Genomic DNA, 21,392 nt, shown 5'->3' on the forward strand with positions numbered 1-21,392 from the left:
AAAATGAAATGCCACCTCAGTGGGTCACCTCTGCCCCCCTGGTTACCACTGACTGGTGACTGATATGAATCCTTCCTGATCTTTTACCATGTATTTATATTCCCATAAGCACTTTTTCAGCGTTTTTTTTCTTTTCAATAATCAGAAGCATACCTGACTTCTAACCCAAAAGCATACCGTACCAGATCAAAAATTTCTGCAACTGTATTCATAGCATGAATGCTTATGTAAGCTCTTTACCATCACCAACAATGCTGCCATAAACATCTCTGCACATTTACCTCCCCAAATAGGTGCTCTTATTTCTATTTTACCTTCACTCTGACCTGCTTGTGTCTGAGCTCCTGTATACGGGGGCTGCTGTGGCTGAACTCCTGGCGGATGAGCTGCAGAGGAGGAGGAAGCAATGCTGTCGGGGGTTCCTGAACGGTCTTCTGCAGGAGCACTGGGTGGCCCTAAATGGTCATGACAAGTCAGTTCAGTCTCTAATACAAGCCCTTTCCCCAGCAAGCTCAGTTAGTAAGTCTGCTTAAAAAGATCCTAAAAATGAAAAATACTACAGAATAAGCATAACCACAAAAGCAGTCTTTTACAGTGAATGTGTCTACTTCATTTTTCCCTTTGCAAGCACTCTCTTAAGAATCCAAAGCGACGACTGGAAATCCTTCCCTATAAAGTGTACACTGTTATATTCCTAAGTCCTAACCTCCCCCTGCAAAAATCAAAACTCATCTCTGCAATACCACTATCCTCTACCTCATGCTATCTAATTTATGTTGTAGATCAACCAAAAATATTTCATTCTTCATTGGGTTTCCACTGCCCATAAATCAAGTTCAACCCTCTAGTTTGGTGTTCAAGGGTCCAAACATTATTTTCTCACAATTCCTCCTCCCACAAGCCCCCTTCAGCCGAAACTAACCTATTTCCTAGTGCCACAATGTATCTAATATTTTTTCTCTCTGCATATATCACTGTTCCCTCCAGTCCCACTTTCATGTATCTAAATATAATATTCTTTAAATCCCAGGTACTACTCCACATTTCCAGTGAGGCTTCTTCACCCATGAATCCTTTCTTCCATTTGTGAACTTCTATAAAGTATACTTTTATTATGACCCTTACCCACTTCTACTTTGCATTTCTGAACAGTTCCCATCTTCCTCTTAGGTTATACAAGCTCTCTGGGCCAGGCTCCTTTCTGTTTCTTTTTGTCTGCCTTTCAAAGACTACCTCTCAAATTCCTGGAGCCACTCAAATTCTTCTAAAGTAATGAAGAAGTAAATGGAAAAAATTCGCTACAGTTCCAATCCTGTGACAGTCAAAAAAGACACTCCAAAGACAACTATAGATAGGTTTACTCCTTTAAGTTCTTTCTGTTGGGCAATACAGAAGAGTGCTTAAAAGCACAAATTATGTAGCCAGACTGCCTAGGTTCAAATGCCAGTGTTGCCACTTAGTAGCTCTCTAATCCTGGACACACTACTTCATCTCCTTCTGTGCCTCAGTTTCCTCATCTGTACAAAAGAAATAACTTCTACTTCATTAAGGTTACTGTAAGGATCAGGAGTTAACAAGAGCTTATAGCAAATACTTATAAAAGTCTTATATCCTAAGAGCTTATGAAAGTGATAATCATTTAGAAAGTTCCACATAGGGACTTGCTATTACTAGCTAAGTTCCCTGAGGGCAAACCTCTATCCTCTGCACTGGTGCATCCCAGAACTCAGCACTCTTATTAGGCAACTTTGTAGCTGACCAAATGGTAGTCCAGGTACTGATGAGAACTAAACTAGGATAACATAGTGGTAATGAAAGAGAAATGGATGGTTACCAGAGTAAAATGGTCAAGTGCTCATGTTACTGATATTTACATAATGTAGATAAATACATCTACTCTCCTACAAAAGACACTGTTACTGACCTAAAATAGTGTTATTTTGATCCCTCTCTTCCTCTTGTATGTAACCTATTAATGTTGTCCATCCTATCTTTGTAATATTCTATTCCTCCTTCCCATGTCCACATTCACTATTGCAGTCAAGCTTTCACAACAGCAGACCTGAATAATTACAAAGTATCCTGGCATTTTCTATATGTACAGTTTTTCTTCAACATACAAGGCTAACAGAAAAATGGCCTTCAAATAACGTGAATCATATTAATCATGTTATTCTGGTGTGGCATATACTATATTCTAATCAAAATTTTAAGCCTGACCCCTATATATAACTATTGACTCCTCTATCTGCCATTTCTTGAAGTCTTAAATATGAAGAAGCTGTACTATTAACTCAAATTTCAGTTGCTCTACAAAGGGTTTTTCAGATGTATCACTTGTGTGATGTCTTCGTTTGCCAAGAACATACATCATATACACATATTTGTCTTTCCAGAATTTCACACAATTCTCCTTAGTGAATAGTCCCATAGAAGTCTCAAAGAAAAATAAAATCAATAGACTGAATCCTATATTTCCAGTTATGAATGATGGCAAAGTAAATGGTCAGAGGTAACAACCAAAACCCTGGACAAAATAGTAGAAAACAACTATTTGAAATCACTGGAAGCCAACCAAATATCAGCAAGAAACCAGAAAAGTTTACCCCCAATGGAATTACAGTGGCTAAGAATTGCAAGCCCTGACCTCTGCAGCCCCAACAGAAGAAAGCCATAGTGTGAACTTCATGGCTGGCCAACTAGCTGGAAATCTGAAGGGGAAAATCCCTGCATTAAGAGAGCTACCAAAGGAATGAGACCTAAAAACTAAGTATAAGCTCTGCCTAAAATCCTCAGTGGGCCACAGAATTAAGAGGCAGACACGTAAGAGGGCTCAGGAAAAAAAGCAGCACCAAGAGTTCAAAGGGCCGAGCAGAGATATTAGCTGCTATATTCCATGGGAACAAAGAATGAATAGTCTGAATCCAAACAAGTTAACTCCTTGCCAGAGAAATAGTTAACAAAAAGCCAGTCACTACAACACATTAACTGTAATGTCCAGTTTTCAATAAAAAATTATCAGATATGCAAAGAAACAGGAAAATGTGACCCACACTCAGAGTAAAAAGGCAGGCAAAAGAAAGTGGACTCCAAATAGGCCCAGATGTTGGATGAAGCAGACAAACACTGAGCAGCTATTATATTTTTATTTTTAAAAATTATAAGTATTTTTAAAGAATTAAAAATGCATCAATGAGTTAAAGGAAAATACAGTCTTAATGCAAAGGTAAGGAATCTCAAAAGAAAAAAATAAACTATACAAAGAATCAAATGAAAATTCTAGAGCTGTATGTGTAATTAGAATACAAAGAGAGAGAAAGCAGAAAAAAATATTGAAGAAATGATAGCCAAAAGTAAAAAGAAGAAATCATAGTATAGGTGCTGTTTTAAGGTTAAAACCATTCATACAACAGCAGTTTCCACACAAAAGCACTTTAACCAAAAATCTACATTTAAATTTCAATTTCTCTAGTTTAACATCCAAAGAGAGAAGACATCAAATATAATTTAAATCCTACAACAAATCTGAAATAAGATTATAAAATGGTTCAGATTCTTTTAAAAAATATAAACTTTCTGAATTCCACTTTTGATAAAATTTACCTACACCAAACAGTGGTTATTCTTTATAGGGTAGGGTTCTACGACAGGAAGAGTGCTTAAGAAAGCTTTCCAGGTGCTGGAAATCATCTAGATCTTTGTGTTTTATACAGGTATATACAAAAGTAAAAATTTATTAAACTGAACCTTTAAGATTTGTGCACATCACTGTATCTGTTATTCTTCTATTAAAGAAGGAAAGGAGAAGGAAGGAAGGAGAGAGGGAATGAAGGATGGGAGGGGGGAATTCACTTACCTGAAACCTGATCATCTGTTAAGCCAAACGCTGACATGACATTTTTATTGATTTCATCTTGGTTTTTTAAAGGATCAAAAGCTGACATACTTGCTGCCATAACCTGAGTAGACTGTTTTCCAGAAGAATCAGAAGCAGCAGGCTTTTCATCCCTACCATCCACAGTATCTATGAGAGGAATAAACAAAAACTTGTTTCCATTTTATCTATACTTAGTGAGGCCTAAAAAATACAAAATAGGGAAAAATATATGTGCATATAGTCTGAAATGTTCAGAAGTATCTCTGAACACAGGATAACTGTTAATTCTACTTTCCTCTTTATACTTGGATTTTTTAAAATCAGAAAAAAGGATTAAAAAGAAATTTTAAAAACCAACTTTTTCAAAAAAGTTTTGTCTATCTCCTTCCCTAAGAATTATTACATAAGGAAAAAAAAAAATACGAGCTCCTTAACAGAGAAAAACACTTTGCCCCCTTTTCTGGAGCCCCATGACCGACATATAGCCTACAATCAGATATTTACTGAACACTAACGCTTCATTTTACAAAAGGATAAAGAAGCTTAACTGAAGTTACGAGATCAACTCTTATGTTTTATTTCTACTTGTCTATTTGTTTATTATTAATTACATAGAAATCTCAAACCAACTAATACATGAAACACATCCTTTTAATTTGCTATGTCTCCCTTAAAATACTTTATTACAGTTGAAAATCATGATGCGTCTGAGATTTGCTCAAAATAATAGGGGTGGAAATGTATGGGAGTCTAGATGATATGATACTATGAGTTGATAATTACTGAAATTGGGGTGGGTTCACAAGATTCATTAGAGTACTATGTCTACTTTTGTATATCTTTCCATAATGAATTATTTTTTTTAAATAGAAAAATAAAATTTTAAATATGAGCATGTAAATTTAAAACCATGCTTTTCTTCTAAGGATACTAAAGTACTCAACAGGCATTTTACCACTACACTGTGAAAGAAAAGGGATTCAAAAATAACCCACATTTTACAAATAGGAACCTGAAACCAAAAAGCTAACAAAAATTAAAAAAAGATATCAAAAACAAAATAAGTAAACAAAAAAGAATGCTGCTAACCATTTACTCAATTAACAATTACTTTTTTCTGTTACCAAGTAAATGAACATTTACTTGGTAACAGAATAAACCCCAGTTATTAGATTATCTCTGTGATCAAGACAAAATGTATCTTGTGAAAAACAGGAAGTACTAAATAGAATATAAGCACACATGGGCTTGCAGCTCCTATTCATCCCTATCATTCCTCTGATTACACTAATATTTCCTCCATTTTTGGAAGAAAACTCCTACAGGTACTCCTTTAAAATAAGGTATTCATATTCCCCACCAATTTTCTTCCTAATTCCTAATTCCAAGGCTACACCCCAAAAGCATATCACACCAATCTTGTAAGTTATTCCCTCTCACACTACTACCTTCCACTACCTGTGCATCCTTCTACTTACTACAAACTAAATCCATCAGGAAACACAATACTATATGCCCACTAGCCTGCTAGTTGCTCCTACTAGCCCATTAGCTGCTACAGCTACTGCAACAGGTCAATCCAGTATCCAAGATAGCCTATATCATGTTCCTCAGAGAGGAAGCAAGTGTCCAAGAACCAAGAATTGACTGCAGAGGTAGACCACTGAAGAACATAGGTAACCACATATTTCTGGGTGAGGGCAAGCCATATTGTTCTAAAGAGTATTGACAGCTGACTGGCAACACTGTTTTGTAGACTAGACTTTCAGTTTCTGGTGTAGGATATTTTTGGTTTATTTTATGCTATTTTCCTGATTATTAAGTCCGGATATGTTCTAAAAGCTTAGAAGCTTAGGCAATTTCATAGAAGGCAGGTGGTCAAGAGGTAAGTGATCTTGCTAAGTACAGGAGAGGAAACAAAAAATAAATTACAACCGTCTGTAAAACTAAAGCACAGAATGTATTATTCAACTCATTAGATAACTGGGATAGGGTACCTGACAAGAAGGGAGGCCACACAAAGAAACAATATGTGATTTAATTTCCAAGATGCAGAGAAGAAACCAGTTTTAACATCTTCTACATTAACATCGGTGAGAAGTCAATAATAAAACATATGAAAATAAAAGGTTAATAAAGAGATGTAGTAAATATAGTGGCAAGAAATAGAACAGAAAGGTTGTTTCACCAAACCTGAAAGCTTGTAATTCTATTCCTTATAGCAGAACACAGGCTACTATAGGTTATTTCTGCACAGTACTGGCTACACTTGCTGAATTTTCGTAACATTCTACAGATGCTTAAATCCCCTGAAATTATCAGCAAATATTGTTGTGTCAGCATCTATGAATTCTTCTGACAAAATGGTCAAAAGTTTTTTTCAGATTCTTGACCTAAAGTTGGAGCTTTTTGCCAGGCCATTTGCTTTGACCTGAAATATAAAAAGTTTCATCTTAAAAAGGCCAGTTAGATCTTATTATAGTAGTTCAGCCAATCTCCAATATGTTCTGAAATACAGAGGTGGAACTAGAAATTACTAATCAGCAAATATTTATTGAGAATCTACTATTAATAAAATTCCACATAGCTGGAGGAAGAGAGGAAGAGGCAAATTAAAGAAAATGCAGTTTTATTTACACTATATCTAAACTAAAGAAAGAAAACTCCAAACTTTAAATGGAGCCAAAAATACAATTTCTGAGACTCTAATGGCTGCAAGGGATTATAAAATGCCACTTCCCTACAAAATCTTTTTTTTTTAAGATTTTATTTATTTATTTGACAGAGAGAGACACAGCAAGAGAGGGAACACAAGCAGGGGGAGCAGCAGAGGGAGAGGGAGAAGCAGGCTTCCCGCCGAGCAGAGGCTCGATCCCAGGACCCTGGGATCATGACCTGAGCCGAAGGCAGATGCTTAACGACTGAGCCACCGAGACGCTCCTCCCACAAAATCATCTTCTATTAAGCCCGTTATAGTCTGGATAACTCTATAAAAAGATTACTATTTCATAATATAGACGGTTTTAAGCATGTAATTTAAATGCAAACACAAAAATTGTGTAAAAAAAAAAAAAAAAAAGAAAGAAACCATGTAAGTTTTTTAAGTGCCAGATCTAAGAATATTAAAAATTGAAGAGAGCTTGGGAAACCTGGGTGGCTCAGTCAGTTAAGTATCTGCCTTCAGCTTCAGATCCCAGCATCCTGCGACCCAGGTGCCTTGCTCCATGGGGAGCCTGCTTCTCCCTCTGCCTGCCCCTCTCCCTGCTTGTGTGCACACTCTCTGACAAATAAATAAAATCTTAAAAAAAAAAAGTTGAAGAAAGCAGTTTTTTTAAAATCTACTTTCAAGCCCTAATACATAAACCTCAGTCTACACTGTTAAATATATTTGGTCCAAAAACTTTACATCAGTTCCAAATTTGTCAATAAACCTTGCTTTAATATAAACAGTACATGTCATCTATAAAATGGAAAAAAAATAAGTTTCTCTTTGCATATGATTAAAAATTGTGTTTAAGATAAACTTTACAATATACCATTTGAACGTAGTAATCTTAAATTATTTTATTTAAAACTACTTCATATGCCACATAAAACTCATGAAATAATTGCAATTCCTAAGGTGCATTAATTATTAAAATGAAATGGGTCCAAAAGAGTCAAAGGGGTTTGAAAACTAACCTATTCATAAATCCAGGGGTTTAAGACTAGTTGTAAAGAATCAACCAAAGCGCACTTTAAAAATGGGATTCCTGATCCCTGCCTTCTAATAGGTCTATAATGAGATCCAGGAACTGGTAAAATAAAATTTCCTGGTAATCCTAAAGGACGGCAGGTTTGAATACTAGCAGAGACAAGAATAAGAAAAGGTAACAACAGGAGTGCCAACCTACTCCTACTTAAAAAGTTAAAAAAAAAAAAAAATCTGCAAAAAGGTATGAGTATATAGAGACTATAATGCTAGGCAAAAAAAAGTCAAAGTGACAATACCATATGATTTCACTCATATTTGGAATTTAAGAAAGAACACAAATGAGCAAAGGGGAAAAAAAAAAGACAAGACAAAGATTCTTAAGGTGATGGAGATTAAGGAGTGTACTTGTCTCATGAGCACTGGGTGATATACGGAATTGCTGAATCACTATATTGTACACCAGACACTAATATAATACTGTAAACTATACTGGAATTAAAATAATAACTTAATAAATTTTGTTAAAAAGACATAAGAAAAAGCAGAATAAAATGGATTCACAGTCTACCATTTTCAGGAATACTGGTGGAAGGTCCTGGTTCTCCAGGTGGTTCCAAACTATCCAACAAGCGATTCACTTTATTTCGCAGTTCTATTAGCTCTCGACGGAGATATTTCACTTGACTCGATTCAAGGGGTCTTGGTTGGCCATTAACTGCAATAAAAGCATTAATTTGCTTAAAATTAGGCAATGTTCTTAAATAATATAGCAACACAATAACAGCAATAAGGAAAAACAAATGTGATTTCTTTAAAAAGTGAAACAAAATCAAACAAGATACCTAATGATGTCATTTAAATAACTTTTTAAGGATTCTTTATTACTAATAATTTATTTTTTGGAAAAAATAAATATTCCTCAGTCTTGGTTGATGCACATCTATGACCCATGATCATAATGATTAAAAAAAAGTTTTATTAGGATAAACTACAGTAAACTAAATTAAGGTTTTAATGTATTTTTAACAGAAACTATGTACCTTCAAAAGCTCATTTTTTCACACTATTCTTTTATATTCTTTAAGTAGTATTATAAACACCTAAATACCTTATTCTATACATGTGTTAAAATGTGCAACATGACTGACAGCTGTTATCCCTCTTGCCTTTTGACCTAAAAAAGGAAAAAAACAGCCACCTAAAATAACTGACCTAAAAAGTAACCTATTAAAAAAAAAAATGCAGAATTCATGAATCCAAATCACCACTGTCCTTCAAAGTAGTTACTTCCAAAAGCAGTATATTAACCACAAAAAGTCAGAGATTATTTAATAATCATTGGGTTTTTTTTAATGAAGGTAACATTACCTCATTTAAATATTTTGTGGAAATGACTTTCAGCTGACTTAAAAATAAAAAAAGGAAAAAAATAAAAGAAATCCTTCATCCAGCAACAAAGACTATCATCACTAAGGTTACTTAAAAAAAAAAAAAAAAGTACGACAAGGCTCTGAGTGCAAGCTTCAAGATAGGAGTCCAAAAATTGAACTCAACTAAAAGGCTTTTTGCATTGCTGGTACACATATATACAAATTCCCAAGGAAACAAATTAAAAAAGGAAATCCATTTGAAGATAAAGGCTCAGGAAGTTTTTTGTTAGGTAAGTTGTTAGGTAAGTTGCAAATATCAAACCATCGATATAAGTTTTGTGAAGACGATCCTATTTTACGCACTCCCTATATAGTTATGAGGAAGTTCAATACAATCTCCTACCTACATTAATTAATTACTCACTTTTTAGGGTACTACTGGGTTTTCTCTATCTAAAAAGGAGAAAAGCAGCTCCTGACAAGCAGGAACTGGCCTAGTCCTGTAAGACAGGCCTTAGTGCTGCCAGAAGCTGGCCTGGCTGGCACTCACAAGTAAGCTGTGGTGTTCTCTTGGTCAACATGAACAACTTCAAACAACACCAACAATGAAAGATCACTCTGTGTGATAGAGGAAGACAAAAACAGAGCCACTGCATAATCATGTGAGAACTCAGACAAAACAAGAACAATGACCAAACCACAAAAATGACCAACATCCCTGGCTAAAATGAGTGACTACTGCTGTTTTACCAACTGAAGCTTTAGCCTCAATTAATTCCTCCACCTTCTGCCTAAGACTTAGTAAGATACTCAAATCATAGGACCATCCCCACCTCCCAACAGCATCCAATCTAGGGCAAGTCCCACTTCCTTGAATTTTATCCAAAAATTATCTAACATAAACACAAGCCTATGAAAAATCCTTTCTAATACTTTTCCTGAGACATCCCATTGTTCATGGTGTTCATTCTGCCTCACTGCAATGTATTTGTGGTATGCCCCTTTTCATCCCTCACATTGCTTAGTGTCTTCTTCTTTCTTCACTTTAACCTTAATAGAGGTTTGCTGCTTTGTATCTTCTCAAAATTGTTGATCCTATCAATTCCCTGACTTCTAGCTCACTTCTGCTCTTTATTATTTTTTCCTTCTAAGTTATTTGTCCTTGTATTGAATGCTACAAATAATCAAGTTTACCTTTGCACACTCTAAAAATGTTGTTATATAAAGTCGTAACTAATTACTTCTAATTCCCATTATAATTTCTTCTTTGACTTGTTAATTAAAAGTGTATTTTTATCTTAAGAAGTCCATAATGTGTGTTATTTTTGTCCAGTGGTTTCTAATGAGGCCAGAGAATATAACCTCTAGGATATCTCTTCTCCGATATTTATTGAAATTTGTTGGAAAAACCACTATATGGTCAACTTTTACAAATGCCCATATGTACTCCAAAAAACTATACTCCTTCCTGATTGCTAGATGTGTAAGACCAAGCCAGTATTTGATTTGTTCAAAATTTCTCTATCCCTACTAATTTGGAACCTGCTTGATCTACCAGTTTCTAAGAAGAGTCTTAAAAGCTCTCCCATGATTGTGAATTTATTTTTCCTTAGGGGAAAATCTAAGGCTATGTTGCATTAGTGTTCAGAATTGTTACATATTCCCAGTGAATACTTTTTATCATTATGAAGTGACTATTATTAATGAATTTTTCACTTAGAGTCCATTCTATTAGTATTACCAGCTAGCTTTGAGTTTGTCTAGTATATTTTTTAGCCGTTTTCAAACTTTGCATAATATTTTACTACGTCTCTTTTTTTTTATTTAAATTCAATTAGCCAACATATAGTGCATTAGTTTCAGATGAAGTGTTCAGTAATTCATCAACTGCATATAACACCCACCGCTCATAAAAGCACATGCCCTCTTTAATGTCCATCACCCAGTTATAATCAGCGTGTAACTAGATTTTGTTTAACTCCAGGGAGAGGCTATCTTTTAACATGTACATTTTGTCCATTTATGTGTATTGTAGTTAGTACTTTGTGCTTTCTACTTATCAAACTTTCTCTCTGCTTCTTTTCCTCAACGTCTAGTGAACCACGTAGGTACTCTGTTTCCTCCTTTTCCCTCTAGTGGTTATTTCTAGTCTTTTTCAAATCACTCTTACATTTCAGACATGTATACTTCAATTTTTTAAAATCTAAAGTTAATTAGTATCCTCCTCCCAAACAATACAAGTTTTTAAAATATTTTAATTCCTATCATCCCCTCCTGTCTTGCATATAATCAGCATTTTTGTCCCATCTTGTTTTTATATTCCTAAAGCTATTTTTTTATATCAGTGCTCATTTAAATGTACATGTTAACAAGTTTATTTGCTCACAATCTCTTGCATGTTTCACCATTCTTCTGGACTCAATTTCCTTCTTGCGGAAGAACTATTTTTAAAAAATTCTTTTAACAGGGCCCATGAGTGGTAAATCTCAGTCTTTATTTGAAAAATTTTTTAAATTTTTATTTATTTTTATTTTTTTGACAGCGACCACACAAGGGGTGCAGAAGCAGGGGAGAGGGAGAGAGAGAATCTTAAGCAGGCTCCACGCCCAGCACAGAGCCCAATGAGGGGCTGATCTCATGACCCTGAGTTCATGACCTGAGCCAAAATCGAGTCAGACACTTAACCAACTGAGCCACCCAAGTGCCCGGAGAATGTTTTTTATCTCCCCTTATTCCTCGAGCTTAGCAGAATACAGAAAGGTACTTTCCCAGTTATTTTTTTTCTGAACAGTCTGAATATGTTACTTTACTATCTCTAGCTTCTATTATTACTATGAAGAAGTCTACCCTAATTGCTTTGTAGGTGATCATTCTTATTCTCTCAGGCTACTTTTTAAGATCTCTTTGCCTTACATATTTCCCACTTTCAAGACAGCATGCCCAGTGGAATTTTTACTTATCCTGCTCAGGACTCACTGTGCCTCCTGAATCTGGTAGCTTATTTCTTTTATATAATTCTGAAAATTTCTTTAGCCATTACCTCCTCAAATATTTCCATTCCCTATTATCTCCTTCTTTAAAGTCTTAATGGAAATAGGCTGGACTTTCTCATTCTCAAATTCTATCTCATATTCTTCATCTCTGTTTTTGTGCTTGATTCTGTAATTTCTTTAGCTTACCTTCCAGTTCACTAATTCTCTCTTCAACTGTGACTAATCTGTTGTTCTACCTTTCCACTTTGTATTTAATTTTAATATTTTTCATTTCCAAAAGTTACCTTGATTTGTTTTTAAAATCTGTTTCTTTTTTCATAGTGCCTTATTCTTACATTTCTTTTTTCTTTTATATCTAATAACTTTTAGTGCATATTTTATAGATGAACACTTCTATAAACTAAAGTTCTTAGAAGTCTCCTCCTACTACTAGTTGTGGCCATTGTTTCTTGCTTACATGGACTGTTTCACATGTCTTACTTGAACTCTAAATTTACCAACAGGATTCTGTCTAGGAGAAGCCTGTGACCTGGATTGAGAACACACTCCTTCTAAGAGATTTCTGCCTCTGTTTCTTAGCATTTTTTTATGGTAGTATCTGGGCTTGCAAGCTCCCAAACTATGCAGATAGTTTAAACTTAAACCCAGCCCACCTAGGGGCCACAGTTATAAATCCTTAAAGAAGCCTTCACAAACCCAACAGCCCCAGGGTACAAGAGTTTCCTGTATCAATTCCTTGACTTTTCCTGTATCAATGAAGAGGTATTTTCCTTTTATAATATTCTTTTTTAGAGTATAGTTCACTGAGGGTCTAGGACCCAAGGTCTCTACCATGTAAACACCAGATCATTAGTCCTTAGATTATGCAGAATAAAACCTTGACCATCACCACCAAAAGTATACCAAGTCTCAGCCCTTGGTCCTTCTAGTCCTGGTTTTTAATTTCACCTATCTTTTGGTCCCTGGACATTTCTCTTACTCTCCTGAGCAAGTTCAGGTATATATATCAAAAAATACATTTGTAATAGTTGATCTAGCTTGTCCTCAGTATTTCTGGAAGGAAGGTTTTCAGTTTATCAAACCTTCAGGGCAATAGTGGTTAAGTATCTCAGATTAATTATTGTAAAACAGTATCTTTTATCTAAAAAAACTTTAAGCAGTTTTTATTTGTTATTAGCATTTTAAAATCTGATTCACATTCATCCTTCCTAGATGGACATGAAATAAATACAAATTAAACCAACTGGCCAACATCATGTTTCACGGAACTGTAAGGTTCAGTGCCATGTAACTTTTTAAAAATGTTAAACAAAACATCCAGAAAAAAAGCCCAGGTTTTATCTTTTACATAATCATACTACCACTTTAACTCTGTAATCATTTCTATTTTATCCCTTAAGAGTTACACCTCACAAATTTGTTAATGTCAATAAGAAAACAAAATCTAAAGATTATACTTAAGCTTATATTCATTTTTTTATCAAATCTACCTCTAATTTAGTCTTTAAGTACTCCTCAAAAAATAATGTCTACAGTATGAGGCCTATATGTTAAGCTCTGAGAAATAAAAACATGTTATAGAAGATAATTATATATACTAAGAACTTAACAAAATGAATAAACTTAAAACTAAAATTTAATAAAAGTAGTTTTAACCCTGTAATTATTTCCAATCCTGGAAATACTTCTATATGTGGCATCCATTGCTACATAAGGCACTGAGCAGATGGAGAATTTAAACATGCCTACTTCCTATTAATCTTCAAAAATATATATATATAATTAGGCCTGATAACTCAAAATTTCAGATATAGCTGAAAAAGTTATTACTTAATTCTGAGTCTTTAAAAGGAGTAAAGCTGGGTGCCTGGGTGGCTCAGCCAGTTAAGCATCTGCCTTCAGCTCAGGTCATGATCCTGGAGTCCAGAGACAGTGCCCCACATTGGGCTCCCTGCTCATAGGGGAGTCTGCTTCTCCCTCTCCCTCGGCTCCTCCCCACCACTCGTGCTCTCTCTCTCAAATAAATAAAATCTTTAAAAAAATAAAAGGAGAAAAGCTAAAAAGTCTTCAAGAAAAATACAATGGACAATATAGTAAATTTATTAGAAGGTTTACCACTTACCAAATAATGTCAGTTTCAGTATTCTACTACACTGAATTGCAAAAGAAAGGTCAGAACTATCAAAAATTGTTATAAGATCTCCATCTGGAATTCAAAAAAAAGAAGTTTCAGATTTGTGTGTCAGTAGTAAACCAGGATATACATTAACTTAAAATCTAAATGTAGATCACAGAGCATAATTAGAATCTCCCATAAAAACTTTAGGCAAACATTAAAGGATCTAGGAAAGATGTATTTGTTCAAAAGAATACTCTATCAATTTTGCTTATCACTTTTATATCAAGGTTATTTGTCATATTCTCATAAGAAGAACCAAAACATGACTAAGACTGCTGTATTAAGTGACCTTTAACAAGTCACCAGGATATTCATGGTAGCAATATAATAAATTACTGGTTTAGACTAAAATCTTTCCATTCCAAAAAATTTAAATATATTTATCAAAAGTTAAAGAAATACAGATTCTCAAGATTCAAATTTTAATCCTAAGTACGGTAAAACACCACTGATACAAAGGGAGGGGAAGCTATTATAACAGTAACTAAAAGGATTACTGACCATTTTCATACTAAGATGAAAACTATTAACTCTCCTTAGAAAAAATATTCATATACACAAGATTCTGTAATCTCCTAGATCAAGGTTAAAGAATATTATAATCAGCTGCCTGTTTCAAAAGCTTTCAAAGGCTAGGGGGAAAATGTTCTCTAGAGAGAACAAGAACAGAAAAGCAGCCACATGCAAGGAGTTGATCAGGGGCCTCTGCCAGGTATCTTCACAGACACAGGTGGGCTCGGGGCGTGAGGATGACAGTTCTGTCCTGGGGAGGCTGCTCCCAGGCTGCTCTGCTACACCAATTTTAACACTGATTAGACAGATTTATTTTGAACAAAGGTGGCAACAAAAGCCATAACTGAGAATTTTACCATTGTTTTTAGATCTTTATAACCAGACCCACTTCTTAGAACATATCTAATGTTCAACTTCAGGAATTCTAAACATTATTTTTAATAAAGTATATATGTAAAAGGAAACCTTCTCTAACTACCTTTTTTATTTTCTGAATTTCACAACAGAACTAGAATATATATAGCAAAAACTTTACCTAAGCCAGTCCTCCACCCTAGTACCCAACAGTCTATGGAACACAAATCTGTGCAATTCAAAACACTTAGAAACACCATGGAAAAAGAAATTCAATGTGGTAACTGGATGTGGATGGACGACAAACTTTCAACAATGAGAACACCCTCAGCGAGGGGTCCATAAACTGAGAACAATGGTCAAAATCCTTGTTTATAGGACTGTGAACCAAGCATGGTTTTTACATTTTTTAAAAGGTTTTAAAGAAAAATAGAGGCCTTCAATGACCCACAGTGCTAAGATATTATCTGATCTTTTAAAGCAAAGTTTGCCAACCTTTGCCCTAAACAAAAATAAGGGAGTTAAGAGAAAGCCAGATAAATAATGAGGTCAGTTTAAGTTATACCAAGTTTGAGGTAAATTAAGACACACATTTGGAAGTCAGAAGTGAAAGCCAATGTATTTTAAGTAGATGAGATTATACTAGGGAAGAGAAGAGGAAGAAATTGCTCTCCTTTTCCATCCTTTAAAACAGGTTAACTAAAAATGAGTTTTGGGTACCGTTTGATCATACTTTATAAAAAAAGAATTATACCTGCAGCTAAATGGCCAGTTTAGCTGATCCTCAGTGATTTATACTCTCCTTCCACAGTGTAGGTTGTTGGAAAGTGGGCCAACCAGAGACATACCCAAAGCCACTGACCTCTCAGCAGAGCCATGTGACTAGGGTCTGGCCAATGTGATGTGAGCAGAAATGATATACATTACCTTAAGGCCGAGAGACTACAATCCCCCATGTAATCCTCTACACTTTGTCTTCCTCCATCTGCCTGCTGGATGTTAATGCTCAAGGTGAGCTTGTAAGCCATGTGCTGAACACTAGAGAGCTTCTGGCAACCTGGGTCTCTAAATGATTCCTTGAGTGTTAAACCACTGAAATTTTAACATTTCTATTATCAACAGCTGGTATTACTTTAAGCCAGCACAGAGAGACACAGGGAAGCAGCTGTAAGTGATAAGAAAACTAGGGCAGCAGTGGCAGAGATGTTAAGGGATAAGAGTACTTTTAAAAAGATGGTATGGGTAGCAGTGCCAAGTACTGAGATCGAGGTGAAACAGACTGAAAATAAATTCAGTGGTAAGAAAGAAACTAGTAACCACCTAAAGCACAATTTCAGTAAAGGTGTTTATAAAGAAAACAGGTTTAAAGAAAATGAAATAAAGATAATCTCCTATTAAAATTCTGTGTGTTTCATGCAACATTTGTCATGTAAAATCCATTACCATAAAAATGGTTTTGTGGTTAAGATGAGTCTAGGGACATTGCATACCATAAACTGACAATGTACGTCAGCATATTATATGTTCTGAAAATTCCTGCAGTAAAGAAACACATTTCTGTTTCAACCAGCTTTCCCACACTTAGTGGGTCATGAAAATCTTTTTCATTCAATACCTACTGATGAGTTAAAGTTTGGTTTTAAAAGCAAAAAGGAAACCAGAATTGCATGAGCAAAAAAGAAAAAAAAAATGCTTGTAAAAATATATATGAAAGTTCTATCACTTAAAACCCCATTTCTAATAATAAATCACTTATCTATTTAACTTATAAAAGAATTATAATTAACTACATAAACATCCAATTAAGTTAAGTGGTACTCAATTACTACAGAAGGGAAGAAAATTTTTATTGAGATAGTTCAATAAAAGATAGGGAAAAAAAACCCCCACATACCTAGACTTCTAATGACTAATTTTAGAAACAATCTTACCTTCATCTTTATACTTTATTGTAACTTCATCATTACTCAGGAGTTTTCCTCTGAAAACTCGCTGCATCATTAGCACTAATTCATCGTAAGTAATATCTTCATTATGAATTGGAATTCGTCGAATATCCTCCCCAAGTTGAGCTTTGATGATTAGCTTCCCACTTAGGTCCAACTGTCCATTCATGGTGGACTCCAGGATGTTCTGTACATACAACTCTACGGAAAGACTGATAAAATCGTTTTGATGATTAAACAGCTATACAAACTTCTCTTAAAAGCTGAAAAGCAACACTACTATTAGAATCTAAGAAATTCTGCCCTTCAAAATAGAGTCACCGTTCGAACGTTACCAGGTTAAAACGGTCCAGAGATAACTCTATTATGTGCCTAAAAAAACAAGTTTTATTGTTTTTGCCTATTATTATTTTACCCACATACCTAACTGCTTATCTGACATTACCATTTAGATTTCTAACTTAAGATGTCCAAAAACAAACTCCTGATCTTCCCTGCAAAATCTGCTTCTCCTGTAGTCTCTATCTCAGTAACAATTTCTTCCTTCTAGCTATTCATGATTTTTAAAAAAAAAAAGTCCATCAAATAGCCAAAAATCTAGTTGCCACTACTTTTAAAATATCTCTATATTCCAATCCCTTCAGTACCTTTACCTCTACCAACTTGATCCAAGCCACTATCATTTCTCGCCTGCATTACTGCAAAAGACTCCTAACTGGTCTGCCTGCTTTTTTACCTTTGCCTACTTTTAATCCACTCTGATAACATCAGGGTTATCCTGTTAAAATAAAATCTAATGTCACTCTGCTTAAAATCTCCCAATAGAGTCACAGCTCACTTTTAGTAAAGGACAGAACTACAAGGTCAGGATCTGGCCTCTGGCCCCTAGGCAAGTATTTCACCTCATTTCCTACTTTTCTCCCCGGTTACACTGCTGCACCCATACTTTTAAGTTATCCTTCTCAACTCAAGGCTTTGCACTTGCTGTTCCCTTTGTCATGAGCCTTTTTCACAACTCCCATATGATTCAGATCTCTGATCAAATGTTTACTTCTCAGAGGTTTGTCCTGACCACCTAAACTAAAATGGATCCTCTTTCACTTTCTTACCCTGCTTCTATTTTCTTCAAAGCACTTATCACTACCAGACATTAAGAATTTATTAATTTTGTATTGCCTTTCCTACTAAAAAATAAAAAAGTAAATGGTTTTGTTCACTGTATTCCTGAGTCTAGAACTGTACCTAGCACATGGTAGTCATTCAATTTTGTTACATGAAGGACAAATAAATACTGGCTTCCACACTCTATTAGCCTATAACTAAATGACAACCCTGAAAAGCATGTGTGAACACTAAAATAGAGTCTCACATTTTTCTCTCTAAAGTAAAAAAGACTACACTAATATTTTCCCTAGTTTTCCTATTTGGGGAACTTAAGGAGAAAAGGCAAATGAGTGACAGCCTCCTGAGCTTTCTAGTAAGACTGCGCACTATTGTCTCTTAATATTCTGTAACTCACCCCTCCCCAAACCTTAGTGGGTGTATAAGATTAGATTCCATATTTATGTCCTTCTAACTATTCCTTAAATGAATGTCTCTAGTCCTCCTTGCCATTATTTTGAAGAGATTACATTTATTAATAATATTTTTCTTTCCTTTTTATCTTAGAAAAGTATACTCTTTTTCCATGATGCACTGACCCACAAATCACATACTGATAGCTTGGAAATAAACTTCCCAGTTGTTATAACATATTTTTAAAAATTTTGACATTTAGTGAGGATCCAAAGTCAAACCCGAAGGCCTATATCCTCAGATTTTCCCTTTTTCAGCAGGATGAAATTCAAGCTCCCTTTAGCCTAATATTAAATACCCTCCACAATTTGTCCTTCCCCTTGCTTCTTTCTACTCTTCCTTTTTTTTTAATACTTGTATTTCAGAGCTTTGGTAATAATATATTTTAAAATGGGGCATTAAATACTATATCTAACACTCTAAGGTCAGTTCAGAGCAAAGTGGATTGTGTTCCTACACAGCGATGTTAAGCTTGTCTTAAAGTAAAATAGAAGTTTTTTACCTGCCAATGCTCACAATGGACTTCTCATGAACACTGTGATTAACTGAAACCTCCATAAAACCTCTTCACCTGTTAGCCAAACTACCCTCTTCATTCAGAAAACATTTACTTAATACCTACTATGCGCCAAGCTCTGAAGTATAATCACTTCAACAAAATGGTAAAGATTCCACCTTGTTTACCTTCCAGTCTGAAAGAAATAAAGAACTTCAGTAAATCAATATGTTATTCCTCCTACCCACAGGATGTGTAAACCAGCAATAACATAGTTAAGGACCACAGCTTAGCTTCAGCAAGATGTTATTATCTACTCTTAAAAGCACCTAGAATAGTGCCTGGCATATAGTAGGTATTTAAAGACTTGTTTTTGTTCCCTGAACAAAAGATGAATGAGAAATAATAAAGTTCTGATAAGGGACTGGGAGAAGAAAGCTGTACTGTTAGGGTCAGTTTCTAAGTCAGACCTTCACATTGTACCTTTTTTATGTAGCCAGAAGTGATCCCCAACAAACACACTCCTAATTAAGAGAAATTTCCAACATCAGATGTAATGAATAGTACGTCCTTTTGATTGTGGGAGGACTGTTCACTGCTCAGTTCCAATGGATCTGAAAACATTAGTCTGTTTTACTTTGAATCTGCCACATTTGCCTGCAAATTCACTTGTTCCTTGGTGTTTCCCATGCACTGTAAACTCCCTGTGGCCAGAAACCAGGGCTTCTTTGAGAAGGCTGTCCCCAGTTTGTAGAGACATCTCCTCAAGACATGCACGCAATCATCACAAAACTAAGGACACCACAAAATTTCCTTTCCTGGAGAAATCCCATTCCCACATTTTCTTATGTAACAGAATTCAGGTCCCCTTTTTCTCTAACTCCAGTCACCAGGTAGAGACTGGTATGAACTACTAGTTGCCAGGACTGCTGGGGAGATCCTTAGAGCATTTTCTTCTCCCATCTTGTCCATATCCCACTCCCTCTGAAGTCCAGAAATGACACAGCCACTAATTTACCAAACCCTCCAACAGGAACACTGTTTTTAGCACTGAAGAATAAAGCGACATGCCCAGAGGCACATAAAAAGCCTGTCTCCGGAACCAGAATCTAGGTTCAGTGGCCAAACCTCCAGTTCCACTAACCCTGTGGGTAAAGTCCCGCACGAATTCAGAGGGGCCTGCTTAGGCACCTTCACAGCGTAGCAATTTTAAGAAATTCAAGCAAAATCAACCCTTGATTATTCCAAAGAATCAAAGGAGTCATAAATCCTGCCTGACTAGTAAGATGGAAGATTCCCACTACCAGCCCTGTGACCTTAGGCAAGTACCTCTCCAAGCCTCACTTTCATCATATGCAAAATAAGAGTATCTAAACTTAAAGGATCTTTGTGATGAGTAAATGATATTATGCACCTAAAATACTTAGTACGGTTCATAGTAAAGTAAACAAAGTTCGCTATCATCATCACTATAAAACTGGGTTGGGCCTCCAGACGGCGCTTAAGCCCTGACAGAGCTAAGGAACAAGGTTCCTCTTAGGTGACCCCAATAAACTTATTCCCATAGGCGCTATTCTTCAACCTTCTCACCTTTCAAGCCCCTCTGGGGGGCTAAGTGCTCGACCCCCCCAGGCCTCACAAAGCACCTCTCCTCTCCTCTCCATCTGGCAGTCCAACCCCATGGAGCCAGGCACTCGGAGAGAGCACTTGCTGGCCCAAACAACCCCAAGAGACCCCCCTCCCTGCCACCGTGGCCTGCGGGACTCCCATCCCCTCCCCCTCCACAGCTTCCCTTTCCCCCTCGACGGCCCTCCCGGGCCCCAGTCCCTTCCCACGGCCCCCCGCCCGGTACCCGCCGGTTCGAACGAGGCCCTCCCAGCGCTTCCTCGTCTGCCGGCCCGCCTTGTCGAGAGAGCGGCCGCGCCCCCGTCCCCAGCCGCCATACCGGCTTGCCGAGGCTGCCGCGGCCGCCTCCCCGCGGATCTCCGCTGACCTGACCGGTGCGAGGCCGACGCCGGGCTGGCTCCGGGGCGTCGTGGGGTGGCTGCGGTCACGGCCCACTCCGGTGCCCTCCGCCGGCGCTGCCGCACCTCGCTAGTAAGCTCGCGCGGGCCCCGGCCAATCGCACGGACCCACCAAGCCTAGCGAGATCTCGGGGCCAGTACGTGGCAGGTGGGGGAAGAAGAGGGGCGGGAACAAGAAAAAAAAAAAAATCTGTCCTTTCGCTCCGCCTCACAGCGGGAGGCCAACCCACGACGCATGCGCAGCGGCAAGGGCACGGGGCTGACTGTGCCCGGGCCTGCGTGGGCCGAAGTCTCTGCTTTCTCACTGGATGACGGAGTGTAGCAGTGTGAGCCGAACGGATGCACGCATGCGCAAGGCGTGACCAGGCACT

General features: G+C 36.6%; 1 protein-coding gene across 11 annotated transcripts in view; it reads right to left on the reverse strand.

Moving 5' to 3' along the window:
• Nucleotides 1–21,192, reverse strand: part of TFG (trafficking from ER to golgi regulator) — a 31,783-nt gene extending 10,591 nt beyond the window's left edge. Inside the window, exons 1-8 of one of the 11 annotated variants that reach the window (XM_027582003.2) lie at nt 20,943–21,190; nt 19,481–19,611; nt 19,120–19,193; nt 16,912–17,138; nt 14,057–14,140; nt 8,140–8,286; nt 3,857–4,024; nt 315–455 (exon numbers count right to left, since the gene is read on the reverse strand). In XM_027582003.2, the coding sequence (XP_027437804.1) occupies nt 315–455; nt 3,857–4,024; nt 8,140–8,286; nt 14,057–14,140; nt 16,912–17,095 (724 nt within the window). In that variant the 5' untranslated portion in view covers nt 17,096–17,138; nt 19,120–19,193; nt 19,481–19,611; nt 20,943–21,190. Of the gene's footprint in view, nt 1–314; nt 456–3,856; nt 4,025–8,139; nt 8,287–14,056; nt 14,141–16,911; nt 17,139–19,119; nt 19,194–19,480; nt 19,612–20,942 lie in introns of all 11 variants that reach the window. The other 10 variants (XM_027582002.2, XM_027582008.2, XM_027582006.2 and 7 more) reach the window with 10 other exon arrangements.
• Between the last annotated feature and the right edge of the window lie 200 nt (nt 21,193–21,392).

Source organism: Zalophus californianus, chromosome 1 (genome assembly GCF_009762305.2).
Source record: "Zalophus californianus isolate mZalCal1 chromosome 1, mZalCal1.pri.v2, whole genome shotgun sequence".
Lineage (NCBI taxonomy): Eukaryota > Metazoa > Chordata > Mammalia > Carnivora > Otariidae > Zalophus > Zalophus californianus.